The 14,625-nt window shown below is 42.1% G+C and overlaps 1 protein-coding gene across 1 annotated transcript in view; it reads left to right on the top strand.

Annotated features, from left to right (window-relative positions):
- LONP2 (lon peptidase 2, peroxisomal) overlaps positions 1-14,625 on the top strand; it is a 68,698-nt gene that overhangs the window by 17,316 nt on the left and 36,757 nt on the right. The window contains exon 8 of the mRNA XM_060787799.2: positions 11,175-11,316. Coding sequence (XP_060643782.2) covers positions 11,175-11,316 — 142 coding nt within the window. The remainder of the gene's footprint in view (positions 1-11,174; positions 11,317-14,625) is intronic.

Raw genomic sequence — 14,625 nt, 5'->3', positions numbered from 1 at the left:
TATACTTTGTTGTGCTTGCTAATGGGTTCTCTATTAACAAGAATCCATTAAATCGGTGTTTCTCAACCTTCCTAATGCCCTGACCCCTTAATACAGTTCCTCATGCTATAAAACTATTTTTGTTGCTACTTCATAATTGTAATTTTGCTACTCATATGAATCGTAGTGTAAATATCTGATACGCAAGATGTGTTTTCATTTACTGGACCAAATTTGGAACAAATACCTAATATGCCCAAATTTGAATACTGATGGGGTCGGAGGGGTTAATGTTGTCATTTGGGAGATATACCTAGTTGCTGGGATTTATAGTACACCTATAATCAAAGAGCATTCTGAACTCCAAGGATGGAATTGAACCAAACTTGGTACACAGAACTCCCATGGCCCACAGAAAATACTGGAAGGGTTTGGTGGGTATTGAACTTGAATTTTAGAGTTATAGTTCACCGACATCCAGAGACCACTGTGGACTCAAATAAGTATGGATCTGGACCAATCTTGGCACGAATACTCAATATTCCCAAATGTGAACACTGGTGGAGTTTGGGGAAAATAGACTTGACATTTGGAAGTTGTAGTTGCTGGGATTTATAGTTCACCAACAATCAAAGTGCATTCTGAATCCCACCAGTGGTAGAATTGGGCCAAACTTCCCACACAGAACTGCCATGCCTTGAAGGGACTCACTGGCACAAGGCTCCCTCCAACCTTGCATGCTTTCCCTTGCCTGCACATGCGCACCATGCTGCCATTCGCCGAGCACACCTGCTCTCCCCTCCCACTTGGAGTCTCGCACACAGCCCTCACCTTGGCTGAGAGGTTGGCCAATCATAGCAGGAAGAGAGCTTTTGGTGGGAGGACTTGCCGTCTGTTTCTAAAAAGGAAGAGAAGGACAGGTGGAGAGATCTTCAGCCTTCTCTGCCAAAGGGGTTCTTAAGACCATCAGAAATATGGTTTTGTGTGACCCCTCTGAAACCCCCTCGCTACCCCCTCAGGGGTCCCAACCCCCAGGTTGAGAAACTTTGCATTAAATAAACTTTCCCAAATAATTTAAGTGTTTTCATTCCATCCTTTTAAAGTATCATGAATGCATTAAATATGTATGAAAGAGCATGATTTGGGACTGGATTGGGCAGGTTCTCCGGAAATTGGAAAGCTTTCTCCACAGCATAGCAAGAGCTCTCTCAGCAGCCCCTTCAAGGCATGGCAGTTCTGTGTGGGAAGTTTGGCCCAATTCTACCACTGGTGAGATTCAGAATGCACTTTGATTGTTGGTGAACTGTAAATCCCAGCAACTACAACTCCCAAATGTCAACTCTTTATTTTCCCCAAACTCCACCAGTGTTCACATTTGGGCATATTGAGTAGAAACATCCCAGAGAAGAATGGCTTTGCCACCTTTTGTGAGCCAGGAAAGGGAGCTCAAAGGAGCTGCTTGTTCAATGGCATAAGACAGCTGCTGCCCACAAGTGTGGACATTCTCTTCCCAGCTTTTAAAGAGCCCCTGGCTCTTTAAGGCCATTCATTGTAATAGGATAGAGAAGGAGGGAACATAGGATTGCCAGGACTCCCAACTGTTGTCACTTGCAGACGACCTTTGCTATCTACAAGTAGCAGATGGGTTCTTTTCAAACTTCTGACTGCCTTTGCCTCTTTGCCTGTTGTTCTTTGCTCTTTGTTCTTGCTGTGTGGTTCAAGTCTGCTCAGATTTTATGGAGTGAACATTTTCAACTGAGTGTTATCTTATGCCATGCCGAGAGGAAGCTTTTGAAGGACTGGGTCTGTGAGGATTCAGGAATTCTTTCCAACTCGGTGGTAAAGGGCATGCTTTTGGGAATGCACTCACCAGAGCAATTCATACCCAAGACGCGAGAAATGCCAGAATTTTCCCATGTAAGGGCAGCCTCACGTGTTTGGAGTTGGATGTGTGCGTGCATCTGCCTTCCACTACAACTCGGAGGGCCCTTGTGCTTTCCATGCTGCAAAGTTCGCCTCATAACACAAAACTCCAAGCAGCCACTTCCCAGCTGTCCTTAGCTTTTGCTAGGCAGCTGCTGCTCACGAAGTGTGAAAAAGTTTGTCCCCTTTCATTAGAGAGACGAGGCCTCTTTGGAAAAATAGAACTGGGAGAGAGCTGCAGAATTTTGGCTTCATTCTTTGCATAGATTTGCTTTCTTTAAAAAGAAATGCCTTGGGGAGAGATTCTGATTCTTGGAAGAAAGCCACTTTGCTTTCAGTCATCTCCTTATTTGGGAAGGTCAAAGTGAAAGTAGCATAGGGTTAAAACAGATATATATAGAGGGGGGGGGGCATCTCTATTTTGACAGTAATCAGACTTCCCTGTTGTGTCCCTTTTTTCAGCATCTTCCTATGAATACTAGGCAGGATATCTTGTATATGTATGTATGTTTAAATTAGCAGATCGAAAACATGCAAATGTGAGTAGATCAATAGGTACTGCTCCGACGGGAAGGTAATGGTGCTCCATGCAGTCATGCTGGCCACATGATCTTGGAGATGTCTACAGACAACTCTGGCTCTTCGGCTTAGAAATAGAGATGAGCACCACACCCCAGAGTCGGACACAACTGGACTTAATGTTAGGGGATAACCTTAACCTTTACCTTAAATAGAGAGGGAGCCCCTGGAGGTGCAGTGGGCTAAACCGCTGAGCTGCTGAACTTGCTGACCAAAAGGTCGATGGTTTGAATCCGAGCAGTGGGTTGAGCTCCCGCTATTAGCCCCAACTTCTGCCAGCCTAGCAGTTCAAAAACACGCAAATATGAGTAGATCAATAGGTACCGTTCCAGTGGGAAGGTAATGGCACTCCATGCAGTCATGCCGGCCACATGACCTTGGAGGTGTCGACGGACAATGCCAGCTCTTTGGCTTATAAATGGAGATGAGCACCAACCTCCAGAGTCACGATTGGACTTAATGTCAGGGGAAAGCCTTTACCTTTACCTTAAATAGAGAGACCTTTTTATCTGCTTCAAAGCATTCTAAATGTTGGATTTTTAGAAATATCTTCTTGTTCTCATAATATTTCCTTACGTTCTCTCCATCATCATGATCTATGTCGGTTCTTCTCAGACCATCTGATGTGGCAAATCAGCACCATATTTCTATCCATATATATTGCATATATTTTCTTATATACTTTATGTAAATTTTACATACACATATAAGCATTCCTGGGACCAGCAGCATTTTATCACCACCACGGGAATCCTCAGGCTGCTTTAATTTATAAGAACATTATATCTATATATTTAATTAAAATTTAGTAACAATACAATTTTCCTAAATTCGTATGAAAGTGAATATGCAGCAAGCTAGGCATTTTATATATGTATTATTCTGGAGCTGGAGTTGGAGTCAAAACATTTCTCCTGATTTAGACTCTGTCTCGAACTCCACCCCCAAATTGCTTCTTACTCGCAGTTCCATAGCCCTGCTTTGAACATAGATCTTCTTGATCAAAATCCACTCTGGTACCTTTTCCTTTGTGTTTTGCTTTTGGGTTTGGAGTTAAGTACTTCAAAGCCACTGTTTTTCCATTTTGGCGCAGATTTAGAAGCAAATCCCCTTGTGAGATTGTGTGGTCTGGGACTCGTTTGTAAATGACTGCTGTTTGGCTCAAAGTTCAGGGTTGCTTTTCTCAGTCAATTCCCAGAACTTGGTTTATTTGTTTTTACTGCAGGTTGACTCCTAAAGCTAGCTTGGCCAATGTCCCCATTAGATGGGGGTCTTGATGATGTCTAGTGAAAAAGAGCACTGTTTCCAAGTTCTGAGATCCCTTTAGCCACACTTTATATATTAACGTAACTGTGGGAGAGATGGAGAACAACACAATCCTTTCCTAAGGCAAGAATAGGGTGCCACAACCACCACGTGGCCCTCCATTGTGATGAAGAAGGCTACGTTCCCTCTTTATGCCCTACAGCAGGCATGGCAAACTTTTCTCCTCCATGTATTTTTGACTTCAACTCCCAAAATTCCTAACAGCCTATTGGGAGTTGAAGTCCAAAACACTTGGGAGGGCCAAAGTTTGCCCATGCCTGCCTTTCTGTATCTCCTTTTGGCCAGGACCCGTGATTTGCTAGCTTGTTTTTCTATTGAGTTTCAGTTAGAGATGAATTTCCTAGGAATAGCTGTGTTTGCATAGTTCTTGTTGCAACACACTGAGCCTTCTGTTTACCTGTACACAGAAAGTGTAAACAGTGGAATCTGGTGGCAACTAAGGCTTTACCTCTTGCATTTCAATGGGATTTGACACAACCTTTTTGTTTTTCCATCCATATCCACATGTGCATATATCCACCAAGGATAAAATGTTATGTTTCTAGTGAAAGTTTATGCCATAATAATGTTATTGTTTATGTACAAGAGGCCTGTAAGATTTTTTGCTCTTTTAGCTGGTGCATATTAGATTACAGCTCCCACTGTCCATATTTGCTAGATCAACTAGAATGATAGCATTCTAGTTGTATATATGAAAAATAACCACGAGTTTCTTATTTATTTACATATTTTATAGTATGTTCCTGCTTCTCTTGCATGAAAAGTAAAGATGGAAAATGTACATTAATCTTGATTATATCTGGCAGAGTGTTTATACAACTGTCTTGCATTTTGGAAACAAAAAATTACATTTTGCAAATTACCTGAACTTTGAATGTGTAAATATACTGTGACTCATGTGAATCAAACTACATTGAAACCCTCTGCATACTTTGTTTTTGAAAATAAAAATAGATGTCTCATAAAATCCAAACATCTTTGGTCAGAGGGAGTGCCAACTTGCATAGTCTCTCCCATCCTTGCCCACCTTAACGTTCACTATTTGAGGTGTTTTTTCTCTTTTTGCATTAGAACTAGCTACAGTCTTACAACTTTGTTTTGCACCAAATTCCATGAAAAACAAAACAAACCTTGCAACTTACTTCCTGGACTCTATGGTAATAGTTTGCCATAACACAGTTTGCTGCAGTATCACAGGATGTCTATGCCTATCATCCCCTGAGAGATCATACTGTTTAGCCAATATTGCACCACCTGACAGCCACCAGGAAGTAACAGCCAGTAATGAAAGGACCAAGACAGTGGCATCTTTGGCTCATCCCCCTGTTTGGATATCAGCCAGCACACCAATGCCTTAAATCAAGAAATAGTTTTCTAAGATCTACAGAGATACTCGCAGGAACACCTCAGCAAGCAAGAGTCCAAAAGTGGCAAGCTAAAACCTGGAACCTCAAGCCATGGCTGATACCGAATGAAAGACTCTCCCCTGGGCACACAGAAGACTGTGCAACTTGGAAGGTGCTGAACAGACTGCGTTCTGGCACCACGAGATGCAGAGCCAACCTTAAGAAATGGGTTCACAAAATGGAGTCCATGGCATGTGAGTGTGGAGAAGAGCAAACCACAGAGCACTTACTACAATGGAGTCTGAGCCCTGCCACATGTACAATGGAGGACCTCCTTATAGCAACACAAGAGGCACTCCAAGTGACCAGCTACTAGTCAAAGGACATTTAATATAATGCCAAGTTTTTAAACTTTGTGCTTTTTAAATACATTACAACTGTATCTTTGGTTTGCTTCTGATACGATAAATAAATATAACACAGAAATGTTCCCTTTAAGCTAGGATCAGTAATGATGCTTTGACGTTGGCTTCAGGTTCTCGTTTGGAGGCAAACTGGAGGTTGGTGGTATCCATGTTTTGCAAACTATCAGGAACAGTTGACTAGTGTATGACTCAAACTGTGGAATAACTAGTTATAGAAACCTTCAATCATACTCAGGTTAAAACCATAGGAGTATTATACTGTACAAAAGTACATATGCTTCCCATTTGTGTATAGTTAGGCATAATAGACATGAATATACCATCTGTTCTGGTGACATGAATAAAAATTGCAGTTTCATTCAGTAACTATTTAAAGAATAGTTTGTACTTTTGCCTCATGCAGATGTCATGGCAAATGATAGTTACTCCTAAATGTACACGAGAGAAGAGAATCTGAGTGTGACTTTACTCTCCATTTCCAGTAGGTAAATCCTGATTTGGCCATGACATCTGAGCCAGGTTGATGTGATCCTCATAGTGTTTGAGTATGACTAGTGCAGTACCAGGCTTCTTAATTGGGTTAATAACATGCTTGTATATCTTGTTGCTTTTGCTCAGTAATAGGGATGTCTGGCAGAAGAAAATCATTACATCACTGCCTCTTTAGACTAATTCTGGTCATTAACCTTGTTCAGTCCAAAGGAATCCTCACCCATCCTCTGCAGTTTAAGCAGAAACTGAAAATAGTGTTATTTCTCAGCTTAGAAAGGTTCTCACAGTTTGTTCCTTCAAGCTGTGCTTAAGCTCATTAAATCCCCCTATTTATTCTGTAGAAATAGTGGAAATTTTAGAGTCTGGATGCAGTGAATTGATTTTTTTTAAAGCTGGAATAGTTCCAACATAAAGATTCCAAGCAAAAGACATTTTGAAGTTATAAACAGCAATGCCAGAGTTGGATCAGCAGAAATAAATATGTTCCCTTATTGTCCAGATAATTATCCAGATATACGGCTCCGCCCCAGCTTACTTATCCGAACGGATCTCCCTTTACGTTCCACCTCATAATTTAAGATCTACTGGGGAGGTCCTGGTCTCGGTCCCACCAGCATCGCAAATGCGTCTGGTGGGAACGAGCGACAGGGCCTTCTCAGTGGTGACCCCCTTCCCCCCCGGCCGCCTGTGGAATTTGCTCCCCAGCGAGATTAGGAAAAAACTAAAGACGTGGTTTTGGAGCCAGGCCTTTGGCTAGTGGGCACAGCAGCACTTTAGACACCCGGACAATAGGTTTGTTATGACAATTGGAAACGGCTATGTGACTTGTGATTATGTGATTTGTTCAATGTGTTTATGTAATTTTAATTAATATTATTGTTTTAATTTGCTATGTACTAGGCTTTTATATTGTTGTTACTGATATTGTTGGCACTGAATTGTTGCCTATGTTAGCCGCCTTGAGTCCCCTTTCGGGGGTGAGAAGGGCGGGGTAGAAATGGTGTAAATAAATAAAATAAATAATCTTCATGTGAAAAGGGCAGTACTGCAAAACATTTGCTATTAGTGGTTTGCAAGTCTTCCAGCCATTAATCCAACTGATGCCATGGGATGTTCGCAAACATCACTTGGGAATAAGAAAAAGAGTGTTTCACAGGACAATGTTGTCTAGTGGGACTGTTGATTGCGTTTGTACATGTTCTCCCATCTCAACCCTCCTGCTGATACTGGGCAAGAATCTTAGGACTCGGTATTCACCTATCTATTCACCAATACAGGCAATCCCCAAGTTACGAAAAAGATGGCTTCTGTAGATTAGTTCTTAAGTTCAATTTGTATAGAAGTCAGAACAGGTACAATTTAAGCGTATCTCCAGCCATAGAGATAGTTAGATAGCTAGCTAGATAGCTAGCTAGCAATCTTTGGATAGGTCAGGGAAGGGTTAACACCCCTGTGGTTTGTTTGTTTTGCTGTGCCCTTGTTCAGAAGATTTCACCTCACTTTCTGTCTCTATGAGAATTGGCTTTTGAAAAAATGGACTTGTGAAAACAAGGATTAGCAAGAAAGCTTCAGTGGAAAGCCCTTTCCCCCATGATGATAATTCTTCCAGGAGTGAATTTTCCTTCCGAGGGATAGATTTCTCTCACTTCCTGTTTGTAACTATGAGCCATTTGTAAGTTGGGTGTAACTTGGGAACTGCCTGTAGTACTCTATTCTTGGGCTGAGGTGTTAACTGTGCATAGATCTACACTGATATGTTATCCCAGGGCTGTCAAGCATGGTGTGCCAGACTGCCCTTGGGATGGTTTACACAGCCACCCTTATCTTCCACCCACTGCAAAGGCAGGAAGAAATCCCAATTGCCCTGTGTCACCAAGCCATTCTTACTGTTCCTTCCTATAAACTTTGTTATGTATGTATGTATGTATGTATGTATTTATTTATTTATTTATTATATTTATATTCCGCCCCTCTCAGCCCAAGGGCGACTCGGAGCGGTTAACAATAGGCAACAATTCGATACCAGAGCAGTTACAACAAAATAAAACAATCATTAATACTTTAAAATACCAACAGCACTATAAAAACATAAAAATCATACACAGCATTTAAAAACATTATCGAAGCGTCTCCATCTCAAATCATTGTCCAGTTACGTCGTCAGTTGTCCATAATATTATATGTCTATGCCATATTTGGGAAGGCCTGTTTGGAAAGCCAGGTTTTCACCATTCTTTGGAAGGACAGGGGGGAGGGGGCGATCTTATCTCTAGGCAGGGCGTTCCACAGTCGAGGGGCCACCGTTGGGAAGGCCCTGTCTCTCATCCCCACTAGACATATCTTGAGGAAGGCGGGAGCGAGAGCAGGGCCTCTCCAGAAGATTTTAGCATTCTACATGGTTCGTAAGGAGAGATACGTTTGGATAGGTAACCTGGACCAAAACCATTTAGGGCTTTATAGGCTAAAGTCAGCACTTTGAATTGTGCCCGGAAGCAGATTGGCAGCCAGTGGAGCTGGCGCAACAGAGGAGTTGTATGCTCCCTGAGTGCTGTTCCTGTTATCAACCTGGCTGCCGCCTGTTGGACCATTTGAAGCTTCCGAGCAGTCTTCAGAGGCAACCCCACGTTATGGCAGTCTCTAGCCGTGACATGTGTCTTGCCAGTTGACCATCAGAGGGGGCAATGGGGGATGGAGGAGAGAAGGAACCACCTTCATACTGAGGCCCTTCTCCCACAGAGACCTCTTACAGACTGAGAGCGAACTAACACTGAGGCGAACTAACACTGAGGCCTACTAACACACTGAGGTCTTTCTTCCACAGAGACCTCTCACAGACTGAGGACTACTAAGCCACAGGCACACCTGCTTATATAGAACTACAGCTTTTGCTGAGCCATTGCATCCGTTTAACCCTTTCAGTGCTTGACTCACATTTTTGTAATTAAAAATATCTAGCTGATTTTGAATATTTCTGACAATATTGAGTATGTTTTATTGTTTTTGACTTGATTTGTCATTTGTTTATTTTTGGCATTGAATGTTTGCCATTTACTCATTGGAAACCATCCTGAGTCCCCTCAGGGAGATAGGGCGCGCTACAAATAAAGTATTTTTTTTCCTTTCCAAATGGCCATGCCATAACATGGAGAAGAGGGTAAATTCCATATCCTGTCACCAGGTTGCCCAAGCTCAGGAAGCACATGATGGGGGTGTAAACCATCGCAGCCAGTTCCTTCTTGGAACTGGCCCAGCTGTTTACATGTGCCCAACGTTGTGGTTTGCTCTGAATTCTGGGCCAGAATGTGGAGTGTCCCTGAACTTTGTTTAACATGGATCGAGGTCACTTTAAGGTGAACTTGCCCCACATTATCCTGGATAAGCTGTGTGCCTGGTCTGGCCACCACAAAGCTGATAGGAGGGCCCATCATGGCATGTGGTTGATGTAGATGTGCCCCATGTCTTCATGGCTTCCTTGTAAATTAATTTTCCGTAGTTCTCAAAAGTAAAACAAAGGTGGAGAACAGGAAATGCTTCTAAAGTCCTGCTCGCCACTCTGGCTGCCTATCTTTAGATTTGGTTACACCCCAGTTGCAGTTGTTTTGATGTTCATGCACCTTCCTGAGCCTTCCTGGGCAAGTTTTGCTTGTCTGCCCGCCTGCCTTTAGGCATTGTTATCTCCTGCGGTTTATGTCTCACTCCTCAGCTTAAGACCTAGCTAAAGGAAATAAAAAGTTCTAACATGTATTATTTATAGATTTGTCTAAGAAATGGATATCTGACATTTTTGCCAAAAAAGAACAACTTTGCTAGCGAATAATCTAATTCAAATAAACAGAAGAAGATTAAAAACACGGTTAAAGCATATGACTCAAGAGAAATTGCAGCATCGGTCCAGATAAAACACCACCAACAGCAATCCGTCTTAAATAGCAAAAGCCTGTCTGAAATAAAAACATTTTGCTTGCTAACAGAAGGACAATGAGGAGGGAGTTAACTTAGCTGCTCAAGGCAGAGAGCTCCATCAAGTCATATTTTTGGTTTATATGATACAAGAGAGGCTACCCATCATTGTGCAGGTTGATGTGGACCATTTTGCTTATATAGTAACTTGAATAAAATAGGTGGTTAACTGGAACTAGCTACAGTTCTCAAATGTTGTTTTGCACCAAAATTCCAGAATAATAAACCAAATCCAGTAATTGTCTTAAAACGCTGAACTTCATCGTTTGGACCTAAATTTGCACAAAAACACCTGGGAGTTTGTTCTAAGCTGTAATATCACATTTGGTGAAATTCATTTCATTATAGCGGAAAGTATAGAAATTGTTTGGAAGGTACCAGAAATAGTTGGAATGAAGACTAGTAACACCCAGTAGAAGGGATGTGAAAGAAGAGACGACGTGTTGAAAAAGACTATTTTATTCTTCCAGTTTTTCCCCCTATGCCACCAGGTTTAACCCCTGGTGGCATAGTAGGTTAAACTACTGAGCTGCTGAACTTCCTGACTGCAAGATGAGCAGTCCAAATCCAGGGGGCGGGGTGAGCTCCCACTGTTAGCCCCAACTTTTGCCAGTTAGCAGTTCGAAAACATGCACATATGAGTAGATCAATAGGTACTGCTTCTGTGGGAAGGTAGCGACACTCCATGCAGTCATGCTGGCCACATGATCTTGGAGGTGTCTACGGACAATGCCGGCTATTTGGCTTAGAAATAGAGATGAGCACCACCCCCCAGAGTTGGACACAACTTGACTTAATGTCAGGGGAAACCTTTACCTTTACTTATTTTTCCCGTTAGTCCAATGTGTTTTGACTTCTGGCAGAAGAACATCATTACAATATACGTTAAATATTACATCCTCTTCTACAAAAATGGCCAGATTCTGTGCAAACTATTTTTATTTGTCTCTGTTCAATTGTGTCCAAAGCCTCAGTGTTCCTGTGCAGCACAGTCATTTTTGCTTAGGCAGTGTCTTACTTGACTACAGAAGAGACAAACAGACAGATGTCAGATGCACATCAACAGTTTGCCTCCCCTTTGCATATTTTCTCGTTTAGCTTTGCTCTGTTCCATATTTGAGCCTCTTCCCTTTTTCCTCCATAGGCGCACCTATGTAGGCAGCATGCCTGGGCGCATCATCAATGGCTTGAAGACGGTTGGGGTTAACAATCCAGTCTTTCTGCTTGATGAGGTGGACAAGCTTGGAAAAAGCCTGCAAGGGGATCCTGCAGCTGCCTTGCTAGAGGTAAGACATGGAAGGCGGTTCTTACGTGTTTATAGGTTACCCTCATTTTCAAGGTCGGGTATTTCATGCTGACGAAAGCAGTGGCCTTTGGGGATTGAGGTAAACATTGAATGAAAGGATGATAGTTACATTATTGATTGCATGACTTGTTCACCGTTTGCCTGAATCTTGGTCAAATGTCCATCCATATAGAGCAGATGTCAGTGCAAACAGCGACTTCCCAAATGCCATTAAGTTCTGCACAATCAGTGCATGAAGGCATTATCCCTCTTCTATTCTTTTGTAATTCAATAGTTAGAGCCTTTCCCATATCTTAACTGCCATCAAGAAATCAGAAGATGACTAGGACTTGGAAACTATGGCAAACTTGTCAAGATCCTGAAGTGTCAGAATATCCCATTGAAGTTAGAATTGGGTTGTTGTTGGTTTTTTCAGGCTATATGGCCATGTTCTAGAGGCATTCTGTCCTGACACTTTGCCTGCATCTATAGCAAGCATCCTCAGAGGTAGTGAGGTAGAGACCTCACTACGTCTGAGGATGCTTGCCATAGATGGAAGCGAAGCAGGAGAGAATGCCTCTAGAACATGACCATATAGCCCGAAAAAACCTACAACAACCCAGTGATTCCGGCCATGAAAGCCTTCGACAATACGAAGTTAGAATTTCTATGTATTTCTATGTATGTATTTCTATGTGTGTTGTGGAATAAAGAAAGCTGACAGGAAGAAAATCAACTCATTTGAAATCTGGTGCTGGAGAAGAGGTCTGGGCAGCTACTGGATCCTTTGAACTGATCATCGAGGGACTATCTGACATTACAATATACAAATGTAGGAAGGAAGTGGGGTGAACAGTTCAGTCACATTTGTAGAATAGTAAATAGTTTATATGGGCAATTGTTACACAGAGGATTTTGGTTTTGTATAGTCTTTGTCTTTGAGAACTTTTGTATGGGGAACCTCTAAGTCAGTGTTTCCCAACCTTCCTAATGCTGCGACCCCTTAATACAGTTCCTCATGTTATGGTGACCCCCAACCATAACATGATTTTCGTTGCTACTTTATAACTGTAAATTTGCTACTGTTATGAATCATAATGTAAATATCTGATATGCAGGATGGATTTTCATTCACTGGACCAGATTTGGCACAAATACCCGATATGTCCAAATTTGACATATGGGGGGCGGGGTTGATTTTTGTCATTTGGGAGTTGTAGTTGCTGGGATTTATAGGTAACCTCCAATCAAAGAACATTCTGAACTCCACCAACAATGGAATTGAACCAAACTTGGCACAGAAAATATGGAAGGGTTTTGTGGCTTTGAGTTTTGGAGCAGTAGTTCACCTACATCCAGAGAGCACTGTGGACTCGAACAATGATGGATTTGGACCAAACTTGTCACAAATACTCAATATGCCCAATGTTACTTGCCTTGGAAGGAAAACTAGAGTTCCTCGGTGTTGGATACATTAATAATCTAGATGCTGGGGCTGAGGCACATTTGTTGCTTGAGCAAAGCTGAATTTCCTATTTCTAGCTACTGTCCATCAGCAAGGACACATGTTGTTCTATATTTAGGTGACCCCTGTTGAAGGTTGTAGTAGACGGAACATGATCCATGTATATCTCATTGAGAAGAGTGTTTGTAGTTGGAGAAATCAAGCAAGGAGAATGAGGCAGGCCACTAAATGCTCAGAAATATTATTCTTGTTAGAACCTCTCAAGACAGCCAACAATTTCATAAAAACAATCTGTTTCAGAAACAACAACCTACCCTTTTCAGCTAAACCATAGTAGATAAACAATATTACAACATAATGTTATGCACATATTCTTTGAGCTTGAAAAAGTTTCATCAAGATCTTTGTCTCCCAGCTAGGGAATTCTGGAAATTTAGTTGAAAAAAGAAAAAGAAAAACAGCTTTACCACATATACAATATCATGGAGAGAAATTGTGCGTATGTTAAACCTGTTTTGTTTTTTCACAATATCATGGAGAGAAAGGGACATGAGAGAAGCCTCCCATAGGATGGTAACACATCCAGGCTTGTTTTTTGCTGCCCTGGAGACTAGGACGCGGAACAATGGCGTCAAACTATAGGAAAGGATATTCCACCTGAACATGAGGAAGAACTTCCTGACTGTGAGACCTGTTCAGCAGTGGAACTCTCTGCCTCGGAGTGTAGTAGAGGCTCCTTCTTTGGAGGCTTTTAAGCAGAGGGTGGATGGCCAACTGTCAGGGCTGCTTTGAATGTGATTTTCCTCCTTCTTGGCAGAGGGTTGGACTGGATGGCCCATGAGATATCTTCCAACTTGTATGATTCTATAAAAGGCCCTTATCAACAATAGTGTGCACTCATGTGGAGAAGAACATCTGTATTTATTGGTCAGGGATCTAGTCAGCAGCCATTTCTACAATAAAGGTAGATTGAACTGCTGTTACCTTTTGTCTTGGAAATGACTGAAATAATACTTACATTTTAAGGGTGGTGAAGGAAATGAGGTGGTAGTTCTTGAAAAGGCTTGCAGGCTCTTTCATCTGAGGACATGGGGAGAAGAGGTAATGCCAGTGGGCCTCTGCTGAAAAGGGAAGCACCTAATGCAGTGTTTCTCAACCTGGGGGTCAGGACCCCAGGGCGGATCACAAGGGGGTGTCAGAAGGGTCGCCAAAGACCATGAGAAAACACAGTATTTTCTGTTGGTCATGGGGGTTCTGTGTGGAAAGCACAGCTCAATTCTATTGTTGGTGGGGTTCAGAATGCACTTTGATTGTAGGTGAACTATAAATCCCAACAACTACAACTCCCAAATGTCAAGGTCTATTTTCCCCAAACTCCATTTGGGCATATTGAGTATTTGTGCCAAGTTTGGTCCAGATTCATCATTGTTTGAGTCCACAGTGCCCTCTGGATGTAGGTGAACTACAACTCCAAAACTCAAGGTCAAAGCCCACCATATCCTTCCAGTATTTTCTGTTGGCCGTGAGATTTCTGTGTTACAGGATTGCTTCAGTGTTATCATTGGTGGAGTTCAGAATGCTCTTTGATTGTAGGTTAACTATAAATCCCAGGAACTAAAATTCCCAAAGGACAAAGTCACACCCCGCCCCCAAATCCCACCAGTATTCAAATTTGGGCGTATTGGGTATTTGTGCCAAATTTGGTCCAGTGAATGAAAATACATCCTGCATATCGGATATTGACATTAGCAAAATTACAGTTATGATGCAGCAATAAAAATAATTTTATGGTTGGGGATCACCACAACATGAGGAACTGTGTTAAGGGGTTGCAACATTGGGAAG

The sequence above is a fragment of the Anolis sagrei genome, chromosome 8 (assembly GCF_037176765.1).
Source record: "Anolis sagrei isolate rAnoSag1 chromosome 8, rAnoSag1.mat, whole genome shotgun sequence".
Taxonomy (NCBI): domain Eukaryota; kingdom Metazoa; phylum Chordata; class Lepidosauria; order Squamata; family Dactyloidae; genus Anolis; species Anolis sagrei.
The sequence above is the reverse complement of the archived record's forward strand: the minus strand, read 5'-3'. Positions and strand labels throughout refer to the sequence as shown.